Source organism: Epinephelus lanceolatus, chromosome 15 (assembly GCF_041903045.1).
Source record: "Epinephelus lanceolatus isolate andai-2023 chromosome 15, ASM4190304v1, whole genome shotgun sequence".
Taxonomy (NCBI): domain Eukaryota; kingdom Metazoa; phylum Chordata; class Actinopteri; order Perciformes; family Serranidae; genus Epinephelus; species Epinephelus lanceolatus.
This window is the reverse complement of record NC_135748.1, coordinates 39,691,099-39,709,725: the sequence shown is the minus strand read 5'-3', so window position 1 is coordinate 39,709,725 and position 18,627 is coordinate 39,691,099. Positions and strand designations below refer to the sequence as shown.

The window sequence follows — 18,627 nt, the reverse complement described above, 5'->3', positions numbered from 1 at the left end:
AAAATTTAATATAATGAGAATATTTTCTTTCACGTATAATCAGCTGAAAATAAGAAGCGTTTTCTCGTTACCTTAGAATGAGATGTTTATATCTACACATGGTGCAGGTCCTCGTCTACAGAGTCTGCCATGTTGCACCACCATGTTTCTACAGTTGCCCAGAACGGACAAACTGAACACTAACTCATGCAGGGCCATTTGCGTTTTTGTGTTTCTAACATTAGGCTAACATTTGCTAACCAGGAGTGACTGGAGTGCTGTAGGCACTATGTTTCCATGTGTTAAGGTGACTGTCTGTTTGTAAGCAAAGCAAACATAAAATAAAATAAAAGGCAAAACATTAACATCACAAAACATTGAAAATTTTGCCGACTCTAAATGGACAGCGCTTTGAAATGCGGCGTTCACTGAGTCAATGAGTGCCGGACTAAAAGTCTAAAAGTTTCACGTCATTTTATGTTTTTGTTTTTTTTTCTTTAAAAGCTGACCGGTTAGTTACCAGATAATGAATGTCAGGCAACCAACAGCAGAATTAACCAAATCTGACGTCCCTAACTGGCATTATTTGAAGGAAAGGTTTGTACAGTTGGAACCATGAAATGTTTTTAACATGGAAAATGACTTCACACCAACAAAATAATTTCACCTTCATTATCTGTCAATCGACTAATTGATTAATCATCTAATCCTTTCAGCTGTACCTGTGTATGTCAGGTACAATCGTCTATAAAGCTTCTTCTTCTGTCCATTAAATCCCTGCAGGCGCCTGAAGGCAGCAGGACACGTACAGTATGATGATAAATGTGTTGATTTATTCTGACTGAAGAACAAACAGCTGCACTGATGTCTGACAGATGTCAGGTGATGACCCGCAGAGGGTCATGTGACCGAGCCAAGCGCTGACAGGTGGAGGTGTTTGCCTTCACAACATCAGCTGATGAGACGTCTGAACTTCCTGTTTGAACCCTGGCTGCGTTTGCTGCAAGGAGTTAATGTGAGGATCAGGAGGAGGCGAGGCGTTTACTGACAGTCTGTCAAAACTCAACATCACAGAGCAGACGAGTTCATGTTCAGATCGTCTCTCCTGGTTTGTGTTGTGTGTTTGTGTGTCGCCGCCTCCCGCTGTGAGTTTGTCCTCTTTCTCTTCTCTTCTGGTGGTTTTGTGTTTTTCCTATTTTGACATTTCTCTGCAGTTTTGTGTTTTTTTTTTGTTTTTTTTTTTAGATTCCCGTCAGGATTTCTGTGTGACAGCTCAACATTTCTTTTGTTCTCTTGTTTTTCCAGCGTTTTTGTTTTATTGTTTTTTCATATAAATAGAGGAGCAGCGTGGCAACAGACAGAAACCTCACAACAACACTGCATGAAATGAACAAACATGTTTAGGATATAAAACAACTGTAAAATCTCATATTTAGGTCTCAATCACTCTGGGACATAACAAATAGAAATCATTAGATAATATACTGTAAATATTTACTGACTTTATTCAAAAGATTATTTTTTTATTTTGTCAGAGAGAAATTTATTCCTAATTTCTCCAGTTTTTGTATCTGATCATGTTCTAAGTTTTTTTTATTTGGCAGCACGGTGGTGCAGTGGTTAGCATTGTCGCCTCACAGCAAGAGGGTTCCTGGTTCGGGTGGGGGATTCGAACCCAGGATGGGGAGCCCTTCTGTGCAGAGTTTGCATGTTCTCCCCGTGTCATTGTGGGTTTCCTCCAGGTGCTCCAGCTTCCTCCCACAGTCCAAAGACATGCAGGTTAATTGATAACTCTAAATTGTCCGTAGGTGTGAATGTGAGTGTGAATGTTTGTCTGTCTCTATGTGTCAGCCCTGTGATAGTCTGGTGACCTGTCCAGGGTGAACCCTCACCCAGTGTCAGCTGGTAGTAGTGCCTATGTCCATTATTTTTACAGTCTATGATGTGAACACAGTCGCTGTGTTGCTGTCTGCATTTAGACTTTATACTTATACACTAGTCTAAGGCAGAGGTTTCTGTGAGGTGCTGTAAAGTTAAGTTGGTTCAAAACACACATTAAACACACATTAAACATGACTTAATAGAGACAATTTCAAACACAAGTACACAAATTGACTTCACTATAACTCGCTGGACACATTTTCCCCACAAATACAACATGCTAATGCTATTAGCACAAGCCTATGGCATTTTACACTGTATGAATTAGCCTAGTGGCTAGCGGCGGTGATTTCCTCTACTCATACGAAGCCAGGGACAACAGCAACATTTAACAAAGGTAATGTTACAAAATTCGTCTCCATTACAACTCACAAGGTTCACTGACAAAACAACTGTCTCATACTCAACACATTTTCCAGACAAACACAACATGCTAACGTTATTAGCACAAGTGTATGGCATTTTAGATTTTATAAATTAGCCTAGTGGCTAGCAGAGATTTCCTCTGTTTAAAGACTTAAAATACTATTTCGTGGAGGCTTTATTGTTTTCACAATTTATTGTTTCTTAACTGTGAAATTAAATCAAATGACTGCTTTGTTTCCACTGAGGGAAATGGTTGTCAGTTTACAAAAATAAACAGGAGGTCTGCTTCGCTATGACACGTAGTTACATTTCTGGGGAGGCGCATGTCAGGTTACAGCGTAGGTTACGGCGTAGACTCTGTGTCTATTCGATGCAGAAGTATAAATCCCGCTTCAGACATGACTCTGTCTGTTGTACTGATGGACATTAAACTGAATATATAAGGCATTATAGTACAACTCCCCACCTTAAATGTTCAGTCATTATTTAACCACCAGTTTGTATTTGATTTTAATTTATTGTCTACACTCATGAGTACGAGATAAGACAACATACCGCTGTACGTAATGATGCGTTCAGTTGCGTCACCCTCTCCGTAGCGGGTGATGGGGGTGAGGCGGACCAGGTAGGACTCAGGTTTGATGAGTTCGGTTAGGTTGTAGGTCAACAGCTCCCCCTTCTGGATGTTTCCCTCCATGGGAATCTCCTGCTCCCACCAGCGAGACTGACCCATCTGACACACACAGACACAAAACACTCGTTTAGGTCACTTATAAGGACGCAGCATTAAATCATGTTCATTCATAATAAAGACTAACCTATAACCATGACCTGATCCTAACCTTAAGTCTACACCAAGTATTAACCTTTGAACATTTTTGCCCAAATGTTTATTGTAACACAATCATGATTTTCTTGTTGAATGGTTGAACGAGGGTAGAACAGCACTGAGAAGTATGTGGCGTTTGTTGGCGAGTTTTCTTGGAAATTTTATGTTTCTCACTCCACATGTAGGGTTCCACGACCTTAAATCTAAAAGTACAACAAGCTTATATGTATTCCCTTATACCAGTTTCAGCCATGCTGCGAAATCTTGGTTAAATAGCCAATTTTAATTGAATTTGAATGGGGAAGCCATGTCGTCCAGGGTACAGTGACAGCTAGCAAACAGGCAGAGGATCCTCTGCTCTGAGCATCACGGCCGGAAACAAAATGAGTTGTTTGTTACAGTATCTCAATCTGTGTGACATTAATGCAAAAGGGCATACTGGAAATTATCTTTTAAAAATGTTTCAATTATTGTGAGATTTTACAGAGCAATGCCAGAAAAAAACAATTCATAAAATCCTACTTCCACCGACTTTGACTTTTGATTTACGACATTTTAAGACCAGTAACGCTCTTTTTTAAATTAATGAATTCAATGCCTTTTAAGACTGTTTAAACTTTTGTGGGAACCCAGAAAATCTGTTTTGCTGCTGCCCCTGTCCACAGCAGAGCATTGCTTAGCTCCCATGTCAGTACTCCAGTCTGCTTCTCCAAACTGGAGGTATCCTGAATGCAATCTACTGTCGGTAAAACACTGACTATGGATAAGTACCTCATATGACCCCTCTTCAAAACATCCAAACTGTCCGTTAAAGTTAATTCCACTGACACACTGATATTCATGGACTGATAAGTTGTGTATGCAATGTGAAATTTTGAATTTTGTTTATCTGATTGAAATCAAACAAATAATGAAAATGAATGTGCATGGAGGGGGAAATGATTCCCTTTATTTAAATAATATGCAAACAAATGCACTCATCTCGAAAGGTTAATATACACGGCATGTTTATATGTAAAGGGGAACTCGTACTAAAACTAACTTAGGAAAATGAACACATGGTTTGATTGACTTAAGCCTATTGTTCAAATATTTTAACCCAGAGTGAGGACTGTAGATCTGCTCTCGGTCACTTACATTGAAAGGCTTTATGAAGGGATGTTTTAATGTCCCCTATGAGCAGGAGGAATTACTGCAGTAAGCAAAAACCATTTTAATTCATATGACTGACTACTGTTTTAGACAGACTTGAAAAACTGTGAATCCTCCCTTTATCTTGTTGAGTACAGTGTTATTATAAATGGACAAAACACCGCCACTGTTTCTTCTCCCATAAACTCACATTTCTTCATCTCTTTCACTGCTGTGTTAATGGCTGCTCTCATGTATTTGTTTCATTGCTGAATCACTGTTAAACCATCTGTTGAATAACTCAAAAGAGTTGTTGTGACCTTCCTGCACTCTTCGACAAGAGAGAAGGTCCAGACAGAGCGATCAGAGGACCTTGACGGTGTCTCATTTTCTTGAGATATTCCTGATGAACACCGGTTCTGTCTGAAGGCCTTGTTCTCGTAACAGCCCTTACATCCACATAAATTCAGCAGAGACGGACCAGAGTTTTCTTTCTTCATCAAAATACAGAGCTGAGGGTGATATTTTATTCATCAACTAGATTCTGTTATTTTATACTCCAATAAATACTTCATCCTCCTCCTCCCCCTCCTCTCCTGACTGCCATCTCACCTCTGTCTCACTTCTCCTGTAAACTTGTTGTCTTCCTTATTTTTCCTGTGGTCTCTCTGCATCATCATCATCATCATCCTCTCGCTACTCTCTCTCCCTCCTTCTCTCTTGTTCTTCTTCTCCGTCTTATCATTTTCTGTCCCATCAGCACTTCCTCTCTGCTCCTTCTCCCTCTGCAGCACATTGCTCTGTATGAATGAAAAGACAGGCGGGTTGCCATGGCAACAAACCCCCCCCCCCCTCCTCTTCCTCATTCTCTGAAGCCAGGCCGATGCTGATGCTGCAGGAGCCTCAGGTACACTCTCAGCATCATGTCCAGCACTGTGTGAAACATTATATTTCTATTCTATAGTTAGTCAAACAGTTTTTTTCATCAGACTTTATAAAAACCTAAAATTTTTTATTTTCTCCAGATGCTGATCGACGACATCTAAACATTTAACAAGAATAAGATATAACAGGCACTGTATGGATTCAGCTGGATTTAAAATCTGAATTGGTTGCTCCCTTCTTCATTTTAGAAACAGGCCTAATTTGTGCCGGATCAGTTGTCGTCTGACGTGTAGTTTGAGGTCACAACACTCTGTTAATTACCTGATTCAATAATGCTGGACAGTCATATGGCTGCCTGATGTTAGAATGGTTGCATGTTTGATTTTCCAACAAAGCTGCAGTCAAAAGATCTGTTTTAAACTATAGTGGGCTGATTTCAATAATACAGCAGTATTAGACCATGGCAGCAGAACGTTCTGGATTCTGATTCGTTGGAAGGGGCAAATTAAGATTACTTTAGTAACCAAACTTTAACCCTGAAACCAAGTCTGAACCTTAAAACAGCCCTTTGAAGAAGTGAGGAACAAAACAAGTCCTCACAAGGTCTAAAACTCTATTAGGTCCTCACAAGGTCTAAAACTTTATTGGATTGTCACAAGGCTTAAAACTACTACGTCTTCACAACGTCTAAAGGTCTACTAGGTCTACAAAAGGTCTAAAACTCTACTGCGTCTTCACAAGGTCTAAAACTTTGCTGGGTCCTTACAAGGTCCAAAAGTCTATAACACCCTTATAAGACCTAGAACTCAACTAGGTCCTCACAAGGTCTAAAACTTTATTGGGTCGTCGCAAGGCTTAAAACTACTACATCTTCACAACGTCTAAAGGTCTACTAGGTCTACAAAAGGTCTAAAACTCTACTGCGTCTTCACAAGGTCTAAAACTTTGCTGGGTCCTCACAAGGTCCAAAAGTCTATAACACCCTTATAAGATCTAGAACTCAACTAGGTCCTCACAAGTTTGAAATCTCTACTGGTCCTCACAAGGTCTAAAACCTTACTGGGTTGTCATATGGCTTAAAACTCTACTATGTCTTTACAAGGTCTAAAATGTCTACTATCCTCACAAGGTCTTAAAGTCTAGGTCTTTAAAAGGTCTAAAACTCCAATAGGTCCTCATAAGGTCTGTATGTCTACTAGATCCTTGAAAAGGTCAAAATCTCTACTAGGCCCTCACAAGGTTTAAAACTTTACTACATGCTCACAAGTTCTAAAACTCCACTAGGTCCTCAGAAGATCTAAAACTCTACAAGATCTCCACAAGGTCCAAATCTCTATGAGGTCCTCACAAGGTCTTAAAGTCTACTGTGTCCTCACAAGGATTGAAAGCCTACGAGATCCTCACAGGGTCTAAAACTGTATTTTTCAAAGTTAATTTACCTAGAAAATTCTTTAATAAAGCAGAGATTGTAGCTTGAACATGTGTGGATATATTTCATTATCGGTGAGTTTTCTTTATCCACTGTGACAGTTTCCTCCTGTAAGTGAAATGCTAATAATACACAATGGAAGCAGTGTTAGCATTAAGTTTATGCACCCTGACAGGTGGATGTTTGTGAATGTGTGGGCTGACAATGTCATATTTAGGTTCTAGAAGCAGCTGTTTGTTGGTGGAAGGTTGTTGGTTCAAATACCTGAAGTTTCTTTAACAACTGACCTGAGAGCAGCAACAGTCTGTTTTCATATTAAAGAATTCATATGAGACTGACACAGATTTTTAATGATAAGGGCTGTTTATGTGCTTGTCTATCAGATATGATCATTTTTCATTAAACAATGACTCATTTTTACTGCATATTAACACACACACACACACACACACACACACACACACACATTCCTCTGATGAGTTTAATCTGAATATTTTTACTGGCTCATAAACCCTGTGGACCAGTTTTATTGCCTCATCAGGTTTTATCAGCTGTAACCAACGACATCAAAACAAAACAAAGACTTAATTCTCATGTTTTGTCACATTTATGACTTCAGACATCAAACCACTCATAACAGTTCATATACATGAACACGGAAAGTTATCAGATTAATAAAATCTTATTACCCGCGTCATAAAAACAGTCTGGTTTCTATATCTAATCAGTAAATTAAAACCAACATACTTTCTGCTTTGAATTGTTGATATTAAAATGTGATTCAGATTTTTGTTGTCATGTTTGAATCATGAAGGAATCAAATATATCGTTGTTTTCTTATCTGATAGCTTAGATGAGATTAAATCAAAATTAATCATTGTGTATCAAAGTCAGAATCTGAACCATAAAAGGGCCATCACAGGAATAGTCTGATATTTTAAGACATTATCTGGTCGATAGGGACGCCGAGGTACTAGAGCCCTGATGCTCTGTGCACTTTGTCAGCATGATGTTTATTGTTCTATATTGTGAGGTTTAATGTTTTTTCTATATTCAGATTTTTTTTCTTTATTTATGTACAGTATATTCATACTTTTTCTCAAAAACAATCCTCTTATGTAATTTCTGCCATAGTGTTGATCATGGCTCTCTGGTCATTGTACTGTGATTGCTTGCCTCCTATTTGGAGCTGTATGTGTACATGGGCTGAACAAAAATGAAAAAAAAAACAAAAAACTTTTTTATCATATTTATTATAATTAATCATATAATAATTATTAAATTTATAATTATTATGATTTTTCCCCGATATTTACCAGGAGCGCGACCTGATTGCTGACTTGTTGGACATTTTCTGTATAAATCTGTATAGTTTTTAAATGTCATTATCCAGTGTTTATATTGAATGAATGAATAAATTAATGATTTTTATTCCGGTTACATACATCTCAAGCAACAGATTATTTCACACAAATTTTCTCACAGTCATTAACTGAAAAAGGACCAGGCTAAAGCCCCTAAAACTCTAATAGGTCCTCACAAGATCGATGACTCTGCAAGGTCCTCACAGGGTTTTAACTTCACTGGGTCCCCAAAGGGTCTAAAACTCTAGGTTCATTTTTTGGTTGACTATTAGATTTTTATTTTATATCTATTTATTTTTGTATAATTTTATTAATCATCATTTTTTACTTTAAGATTTTCACTTGAGTGTGTGTTTGTTTCTCCTACTATCATGACTTTTCAACCCTTTTTTTTAAAGATTTTTTTGGGGCATTTTTTAGCCTTTAATTGATAGAACAGACAAGTGTGAAGGGGAGAGAGGGGGAGTGACATGCAGCAAAGGGCCACAGGCTGGAGTCGAACCTGGGCCACAGCCTTGTACATGGGGCACCTGCTCTGCCACTAAGCCACCGACGCCCCAACTTTTCAACCCTTAACAGTCTTCTTGAACATGTTTTATGTAATGGGATCAATTAGATTTCGGAGCATGAGGTTTGTTGATGACACTGTGTACTGACCTGTCTGATACCGAGTCTGTAGGCCAGGATTCGGTCCACGGCGTTGGGCTCCATCTGTGTCCACTGCAGCTTGAAGCCATAGACTCGAGGTCTGTTCTGCCACAGAGCGCTGTAGGTGTCGTAATAAAACTCCGGAGCATAGGCCTTCCCTGAGGAGACAGAGGAGTCAGAGAAGGAGAGAAGTCAACTACGACTCCAAAAATGCATTTCACCAACTAAAGTCCAATCACAGAGCTTCATATACTGTTAAGTGTCTTCCACTAACAGTGAGCTGAAGCTAAAGATTTGAAATCATTTAAATCGGTACAGATTTTGGATCAGTTTGTGATGAACGTAGACGCCATGGTGGCAAAGTAAAGATTCAAGTAAGTCACAGTGTCCATGTTTGTTTGGTCCACCGAGAGAGAGAAGACAGAGAAATGATGAAAGAGCAAAAAGACAGAGGAAGAGTCAGGGTGTTAATCTCACAGGCAGCAGGATTATAAAGCTCAAGTTAATATGACAGTAAACAGTGTGTGCGCGTGTGTGTGTGTGTGTGTGTGTGTGTGTGTCAAGAGCACATCTGTGTAGTAGCATGTTTGTATGTCAGCTCATACACACACAGTCAGCATCAGTGTGCTTTGTGTATGTGTTCCTGCTGATGTGCAGGCTGGAGGATTAAACCACTGAAGAAGAAGAACTCACCTGACTGGACGAAACCTCCAACATGAACGACCTGATAAGAGAAAGCTGAGTCCTGATTGGCTGACACAGCATGGTGACTCAGACTACTTTTTTCTCCTAAAATTTAATTTCAGTGGTTTGAAAAAATAATCCTAACTCAAGGTCCACTCACTCATGTTTTCTACAGACCGTGGGACGGACTTTACTCAGACGCCATGACAGCTGAGAGCTCAATAAAAAATGAGCTAAAACACAACAGAATATTGGACCAAACAAGAACCACAACACTAGAAAATAAATGAGCAAATATTGGACCAAACAAGGACCACAACACTAGAAAATAATGGAGCAAATGTTGGACCAAACAAGGACTAAAACACCAGAGAATAATACTGGACCAAACTGAGCTAAAACAACAGAGAATATTGGACCAAATATTGGACCAAACTGAGCTAAAACAACAGAGAATATTGGACCAAATATTGGACCAAACTGAGCTAAAACAACAGAGAATGTTGGACCAAATATTGGACCAAACTGAGCTAAAACACCAGAGAATATTGGACCAAATATTGGACCAAACAGAGCTAAAACACCAGAGAATAATGGACCAAATATTGGACCAAACAGAGCTAAAACACCAGAGAATATTGGACCAAATATTGGACCAAACAGAGCTAAAACACCAGAGAATATTGGACCAAATATTGGACCAAACAGAGCTAAAACACCAGAGAATATTGGACCAAATATTGGACCAAACTGAGCTAAAACACCAACGAATAATGGACCAAGTATTGGACCAAACTGAGCTAAAACACCAGAGAATATTGGACCAAATATTGGACCAAACAGAGCTAAAACACCAGAGAATATTGGACCAAATATTGGACCAAACTGAGCTAAAACACCAACGAATAATGGACCAAGTATTGGACCAAACTGAGCTAAAACACCAGAGAATATTGGACCAAATATTAGACCAAACAGAGCTAAAACACCAGAGAATATTGGACCAAATATTGGACCACACTGAGCTTTATAACCAGAGAATATTGGACCAAACCAAACATCTCTTTTTAGGCAGTATCAGGTTTCTATTTGGTCCACACCACTGTTCTGTGGACAGCCTTCATACAACCCTCAATTAACTGACCCAAACAAACAAATGCATCAGAGTTAGCTTGAGGGAGAACACAGCCTTACTGTTGAACAGGTATTTTAGAGTGTTTGAGAATTTCCTTCAAGAAAAGAGACACAGAAAATGAAGATGTTGATGCTGTGGAGGCACATTAGGAGAAGGAAATGTCAAGGTGAATAACAGAGAGGTCCATTCAGTCTGAATATCAGCTATGATCTAAAGTCAGACTGATGGAAACATGAATAATGAAAACATAAAGGTGAATCTTTTCTGCTGCTTTGACTCTCAGAGACAAAGGGAAAATCCCAACATTGAATTTTAGTCTTTGTGTTTCTGTGAAGGTGTGAGGAAGGGTCGTCAGGTTGTTTCACAGACTGATGTCAGAGTTTCACTTCTGTTCTGTCAGTTTTATTCTTAAGCTCTGCTGCCATCTCATTGGCTGCTGCAGGATGAGCCAGGTTTAAAATGCCACCGGCGTGTTCACACCTGATTAACAACACAAACTTCACCTCAGCAACGACAAGCCCGACATAATCGCCGTCATTTTCTATCAGCTCTCCATCCTGAGCTTACAACTTCCCCTCTTTAACTGCTTTCTGCTGCTGCCTGCAGAACGCGCTGCTGCTCGCCGCTCGACGTGATAAGAGGCTTAACGCCGGCGTCGAGTTTACAGGAAGAGTCTCGCAGCGCTGACAGGGCGTCTCTGCAGGGGAGCTTTCATCAGGAGAGCACGGAGATATGCGTGGACTCAGCCGGCACTTCCTGTGTGACGTCTGGGGTTCACAGAGCACTCTCAGTCTGAAGATTCACTAACGACTCAATATTTATATTTGAGATCAAACCAGCCATTTATCTTCTACCTTGATATGATTCTGGTAACCAAACTCAGGGTATCGATGCAACACCAGCGCTCCGTTTTCACTACAGCTGCTAAAATGTCAGTCCTCGTTCTCTGAGCTGTCCTGCTTTATCAGACTAAATGATAAAATGTACTTCCTTCATGCAATGGGTCTAAACTACAGAGCCCTCAAAGGGTCATGGAGAATTTTTTTTCTGAACATTTTTTTGTTCTCTCGCAGTGACAGTATCAAAATTCAGTACTGTGAGACAAAATTCAGCTCTAAGTAATGCATGAGGCGAATAATAATAAATGTTTTCCCCTTGAGGTTTACCATAGCTCAGGACTACAAACTCATATACTCGACTGCTCCTGACAACAGCTCTTGTACAGACTCGCTGCCCCCCCACACTAGAAGCTGAACTGCAGCCTGCACCATGAAAGTTAGTGAACAGACCACCTAGAGAAGGGATATTTAACTTGTATATTTCGTTTATAACCCCCTGCCACCGGGGCAATGTTGCAGGATCAACTTGCAACCATTTGCGAGTTATGTCTTTCCTGCTACTTGCCAAAAGTACCTTTAATTATATTTCTCTTTGTGTGGGACAGTTTCAGATATTTTTCTGAGGTATAATGTAGCAAATGAGTAGACTTATGCCGGGTTCACACTACATGACATTTTGTCTGTGCCGACAGTCACTATGTCACATTAGGCGATTGTTGAGTCATAAAATCGTGCCTCGACTTGGCTAACAGACATGACAGACTACATGATGGTCCACACCAATCACCCCCGGTCGTCTTTCACGATGTGTGTGATGTCATCTGGTTATTCTTGTCCTTTTTTTATTATTATTACTATTATTTCAGCCACTGTGTCTGTTCAGGGGACAAACACCTTTGTATAACTCTATGGGTGAGTAACTACACTAGAAGCTCAGAGAAGCATGTAAGACTGTGACTCTGATTCCTGGTCTCAACTCTGGGTTGTCAGGGTTTTGAATTACTGATGAACTTGGACAGGTTCCTAGATATGAGAGCAGCTCCATCCAAAGTGGGATGAATGCCGTCTCTCCTAATCAGACCAGGTTTTCCCCAGAAATTTTGCCAATTATTTACGAGGCCCACATCATTTGCTGGACACCACCTGGACAGCCAGCGATTAAATGATGACATGCAGCAAAACATCTCATCAGTGGTCAGATTTGGGAGGGGTCCAGAGAAAACTATGGAGTCAACATAGTTTTTGCAAATGAACACACCAACGCGACATTAATTTTAGTAACCTCCGATTGGTGTAACCGAGTGTCATTACCGACAACGTGAATAACAATCTTACTGAATCTATGTTTAGCCTTAGTAAGCAGTTTTAGATTTGACTCAGTGTCGCCCGCTCTGGCCCCAGGGATAGGTTTGAATATGGTCGCTGGTGTTGCTAACTTCACATCTCTCAGAATAGAGCTGCCAATGACCAGAGTTTTCTCCTCAGCGGGTGTGTCGCTGAGTGGGGAGAAACAGTTAGAAATGTGAACAGGCTGCTGGTGAACCGCTGTCTTCAGCTTAGTACCAAGCTTCTCTCGGACAGTTACCCAACCTCCCGGCCGGCGACAGACAAACGGGAGCAGATCAAAAGTAAAAATATAAAAATAAATCTTTGTCGTTCACGATCCGAGCTTACACTGTACGACGCTGCGTGGGGCTAAAATCGGGCTGATATCTTGTACTGTGAACCCAACATAAATCCATTCCAATTATGTTATGAATCTCAGCTGACCAGTATGGTTGTATTTTTGGGCCCAGAAAACATGATACTGATTGGACAGTGAGTTTCTGCATTGTCTCCAGCAGAAGTCCCACCTCTGTAGGCCTGTTCACAATGCTGTTAGTCATGATAAAGAATCTCACAAGCATCTTTAGCATCTCAAAAATGTGATTCGTGTGGAGGAAGAAGAAGAAGAGGAAGCATTCCTTACATTTCAGTAGAGTCGTCGCACTGTTTGGTGCCCAGACTCTAATTAAAAACTAAATGTTGACTAAAGGAAATAAAGCAATGTAAAAAATGAGGATGTGAAGAAATGTTTGAGGATTCACAGTTTATGAAATGAAACGTGAAGAAACATCTCGGTAAGGTCCTTTGAGTAATGCAGAGAGGTGTCAGAGGTGCGAAGAGAACAGATAAATAAAAAGTTCCAACACACAGACGTCTGTTGTGTTTTAGCCTCGCAGACCTGAAGTGTTCAGAGGAAGTCAGGTACTAAAGGCAGGAAGTTTTTTTCATCTTCCCGCAGACACTAACGTGTTTGTTGTCACTTCAGATGTATGAGAGGATGTGAAGGTTTCCTGAAGCTCTGCACATTATTATTTATGACACATTAGAAAAAACACAAGAACTCCCCCGAGGAGGCTCTGCTTCAGTCTGCCAGCACGCAGGATTTAAAGATGAAGATAAACACTAATTAATCATCATGTTCTCGTCTGAACGCAGCTCAGAGTCCCAGCAGACCTCAGGCCTGTTAACACAGCTCATCAGCAGCTGTACTGGGTTCACTGGGAGACTGGAGGAATAAACCTCACCAACAGATACACTGGGTTCACTGGGAAACTCATACTGGGAGACTGGAGGAGGAAACCTCATCATCAGTTATACTGAGTTCACTGGGAGACTATAAACCTCATCAACAACTACACTGGGTTCACTGGGAGACCCGCTGACCTGTTCACACACTCCGGTCTTAAACAGCATCCCATCATGCACCAGTCAAGACTCACCTGTAACCAGGAAGGTGCAGCGCCCCGCCCCGGCCTCATTGGTGATGTCACAGGTGTACTCGCCGTAGCCCTCCCTGTTCAAAGCTCTAACCAGGTAGCTGGTGTCATCACGCTGGTCGCTGAACTGTCCGACCGTGAGGAGGCGGGAGCCGAGCTTCCACTCGTACCGCAGGAGGCGCGCCGGGTGAGCTCGCAGCAGGCGGCAGGTGAGGCTGAACGCCCGGCCGAGAGCCTGACGGATCTCTGTGTACACCGGCTCCACGACGGGGGGGACTGTTGGAGACGGAGAGACAGGAAATATGAGACGATACGGCAGGAAAGACAAATCCCCAAATCCTAAAAACAACAGACCTTCTTCATAAAAGTAATCTGGTTATCAAATCTAAACATTTAAAATTAATTTATTTATATACTTTGTTTGCAGAAACTGTTCAACAGCTGCACTTTATTTTCACCAGCTACTGGATCCAAACACTGGAGGCCGTGTTTGACATCTGAGAAGCTGACCAGATTAAATTATTGATCTGGATGAGACTCCTGAGACTGATGTGATCACCTGTGAAAACACAAACTGTGATCACAGAGTGATGCTCCCTGTTTGTGTCTCTAAAAGACAATGTTTGGAGTGCAGATGAGCTTTACAAAAATTACATTAACGAGATGAGTTTCATTTTGGCTTTTCATCAAGTTACTGATGGAATATTTTTAGTTAATTAGCTACAGCTGATATAATCTGTGATGCGAGTCGTCACCTGGATGTTTTCTACATTTGCTAATAAGACAGACTGAGGGGATAAAAAATGTCTCTTGAAGCTCAGTGAATTAGAGGCTTTAAGTTACCTGAAACTGGCTCCATAAAGAGCTCAACTATAAGCACCCTTCAGAATATTTCCATTTAATCAGATAGAGCTTTAAAGAGCTGCAAGAGCATGATACTCAGTGGATCTGCCCCCACACACTGAGGAGTGATGACAGTTGACAATGCTTCAAATATGAATGCTGCTGCAAAGAGACTAGAAATTCTAAAACATGGATGCTTCACACGCACAATATCTACACTATCAGCACAGTTTCAGATGAGTGTCACCAATTCAGTATCTGACCAAATGTCTCCCCTTCTGTTCCTGAGATATGACGTTAAGTAATGGTCAGAAAACATTATGAAGTTGACCTTTGACCTTTTAGATATAAAATGTCATCATTTTATTGTGTTAGACATTTGTGTGAAGATTTGTCAAAAATAATTTCTGGAGGTCACAGTGACATTGATCACCAAATTCTAATCAGTTTATCTTTGAGACTAGGCGGACATTTGTACCAAATTTGAAGAAATTCCCTGGTCTTCTTGAGATTATCATGTTCACGAGATTAAGACAGATGCAATGTGACACTGACCTTGCTTTTTGGGCACCAAAATCTAATCATTTTGGATGTTTGTGCCAAATTTGATGAAATTCCCTCAAGGCTTTCTTGAGATATTGCATGGATGAGAATGAGATGGACCAAAGTCTAATCAGTCATCACTGAGTTCAAGTAAAAATTTGTGTCAAATTTGAGGAAATCCCTCTAGGTGTTCATGAGATATCATGTTCCCTTGACCTTTCTTGAGATATTACGTTGATGAGAATGAACCAATGTAAGGTCACAGCCACCTTGACCTTTGACCACCAAAGTCTAATCAGGTCATCACTGAGTCCAAGTGGACATTTGTACCAAATGAAGAAATTCCCTCAAGGTTTTCTTGAGATGTCATGCTCACTAGAATAAGACAAATGCAACGTTACAATGACCTTGCTCTTTGGCCACCAGTATCTTATCAGTTCATCTTTGAGACTAAGTGAATGTTTGTGCCAAACTTGATGAAATTCCCTCTAGGCTTTCTTGAGATATGTTCATAAGAATAAGGATGCAATGTTACAATGACCTTGCTCACTGGCCACCAAAATTGAATTAAGTCATCTCTGAGACTAAGTGAATGTTTGTGCCAAACTTGATGAAATTTCCTTAAGGTGTTCCTGAGATATTGCATTAATGAGAATGAGACAAATACAATGTTACATTGACCTTGCTCTTCGGCCAAATTTGACAAAATTCCTTCAAGGCTTTTTTGAGATATCATGTTGATGAGAATAAGGTGGATGCAAGGTTTCAGCAACCTTGACCTTTGACAACCAAAAACTAATCGGGCCAGAGAATGAGATGAACAACCAGGTAACATAATGCCAGCAGCCACAGCAATCATCAGCACAGAGACATAAAAATCCAAACAGACCCTTTTTTGTAAAATCAGGTGTATTTTCAATAATATTATATCAATAACTACCCTATAAACTTTGGGGATTTTACATATTATGTATGTGTATATTATCGATATTTAAATCATTAAATCAAATACTTCCTTTAACCTTCTCTTTTCAGGACAAAAACACAACATATTTTCTGCTTTTTAATCAATAAAAATACATTTCTGTGATGTTTGTTTTTACTTTAGGTTGTATCTTGTTATGTCTGATCCTGGAGGGACCTGATCTCTCCACAGAGATCAATAAAGTCTAATCAAATCTAATCTGTTAATCTGATCTGAAGTTGCATCTTGGCTCCATGCTCAGTGTGTAAATGAGGCTGTTTGGAGATTTTCAGGCCATCTGGGAAATTATCATCTGGTATCTACAACACAAACAAACACACACACATGTTGGTTTCAGTATACTTATGAGGACACTGTCATAAAGGATGACTGTGAGCTCGAGTCTCACGAGTTTAATGTTTATGTTATATTTATTTAACTCTTTTGTTTTAACTTTGAGCATCTTTGGATCGAAACCTCTGGACCTGCATATTCATACAAACCCAAAGACAAAAGAAAAACTGTTCTTTCTTGAGTTTAAAATCCAAAGTTAATATTTAAAACTGTCTGAGGAAAATCAAATCATTAAGTTTTATCACTTGTTGTGTGTTTGAACAGACTTGTTGAACCTGACCTGACCTGAGAGTTCAGTTTAATACTGGCTGTATTAAACTGATAAAATAAATAATACGTCTGAATAAATCCAGACTGAGAGAGACTAAATTTAAGTGGCTGCTGCGTCTCATTTTCCTGCTGTCTCACTTCACTCTTTAATGAAGCCAAAATGCCTCTAAAATAACCTTAAACCTCTTAAGAGTTTAAAATATTTAAAGTCAGACGGGCGTTAACCTCTGTGTCGCAGCACTCTGCTAAAGGGCACAAAGGCAGAGTTGGATCTGTCTGTTTAAATCCCTCCAGCAGAACTTCCTCTGAGGATTTCAGCCACATTACAGGTGTCACTTCACAGATTAATGTCCTGCTGTCAAACACGGATCAACAGACGAGGGACCGGCAGCTGCCGGCGACCGTCCTCTGACCGCTCTGCAGCAGAGAGACAGTATGAACACTGCCTGGCTCCAGGGACGAGGCAGCAACAGCTCCGCATCTTTAATTCAGGCAGAGAGGTCAGAGCAGGACGACAGAATTTGAAACTGAACAAATCAGAAGCTAACGTGGAATCTGAGGTCGTTATCAAAAAAAATACCCCATCAGTTAGATTGGTTGTGTTTGTCTGGTGGACTCTTAACTTCCTGTGCACAGCTCTGCGGACGTGTCAGGTTAGTGATGGAAGGATTCTGATATTAGATCTGATCATGAGAACAAAACAAGTAAAGACAAACTTTCAAAAACATGTCTTAGATATTTTTGTGTGCCTACATAAGCCCCCGATCGCACAGAAAGTGTTTTAGGAGTTGGAGGCAACTTTTTGTAATTGTTTTTAATGAGAATGAAACTTTTTGCTTGCGGTTTTTGCAATGTGCCTGGCGTTTCCGCTGGAGCGTTCTGAACTCCTTGAGTTGAAAAATCTTTAACTCAGAGCAGAAAAATGCCTAAAGTCATCTCCGCCTTTTTCCCATTGCCCAATCGGATTATTTGAGAGGCGGGCCCTCTGTGATGGTGATGACAACAAGTTTACAGTTGGTAAACAATGGAGGAGAAACTGGTGGTAGTGGTTGCTGGATACCCAGAGCTATACGGCCTGATGATAGACAGCAGGTTGTCAAACTGCCCCTGAGTCATCCTAAAATCTGCCTGTAAACGTCCATGATGGAGGAGAAGCTCCTGGACCAACTGGTGGTACTCCCCATGATCCAGCCTCTTTTTTAGGGTCTCATGTACCCACACAGATCTCTGTTTATCTGCTGACAGCCTCTCACCCTCAACCAGTTCCAGCTCGTGCGGTTGGTTTGTGGTGAGAAGGTGTTCCGACCTGGATGTGAAGCAACTGCAGTCACATGACACACTGTTTGGATTAAACATGAGCATGTTACAGTCCTGGAGGATTATTAATGTGCACCTCCTCCTGTACTGCCTTAATATGCACATTCAGCACATCCAATGCATCAAAACATTGTTTTCTAGTTGGAGCCGCGCCTCGTTTTCAAACTGTATAATTTGACTAAAATGAACAATGACAGCAATATAGTCCACGATGAGCAGCGCTAAAATCAACCTGCGTAGTTGTCCCTCCATTGTGACATTAGAAAGTGTCACATTTATCTTGCAAGTGTACTCTTCTTCAACGTTTGCTTTACTTCCTGGATTTTTCCCACATGGAAATTCTG

The 18,627-nt window shown here is 40.4% G+C and overlaps 1 protein-coding gene across 2 annotated transcripts in view; it reads right to left on the bottom strand.

Annotated features, from left to right (window-relative positions):
- Positions 1–18,627, bottom strand: part of mdga2a (MAM domain containing glycosylphosphatidylinositol anchor 2a) — a 152,970-nt gene that overhangs the window by 21,061 nt on the left and 113,282 nt on the right. For both annotated transcript variants that reach the window (XR_004502546.2, XM_033643016.2), the window contains exons 9-11: positions 13,996–14,268; positions 8,582–8,730; positions 2,842–3,019 (exon numbers count right to left, since the gene is read on the bottom strand). Coding sequence is in view for 1 of the 2 variants with exons in the window: in XM_033643016.2 (XP_033498907.1) it covers positions 2,842–3,019; positions 8,582–8,730; positions 13,996–14,268 (600 nt within the window). In the remaining variant the exon portion in view is untranslated. The remainder of the gene's footprint in view (positions 1–2,841; positions 3,020–8,581; positions 8,731–13,995; positions 14,269–18,627) is intronic.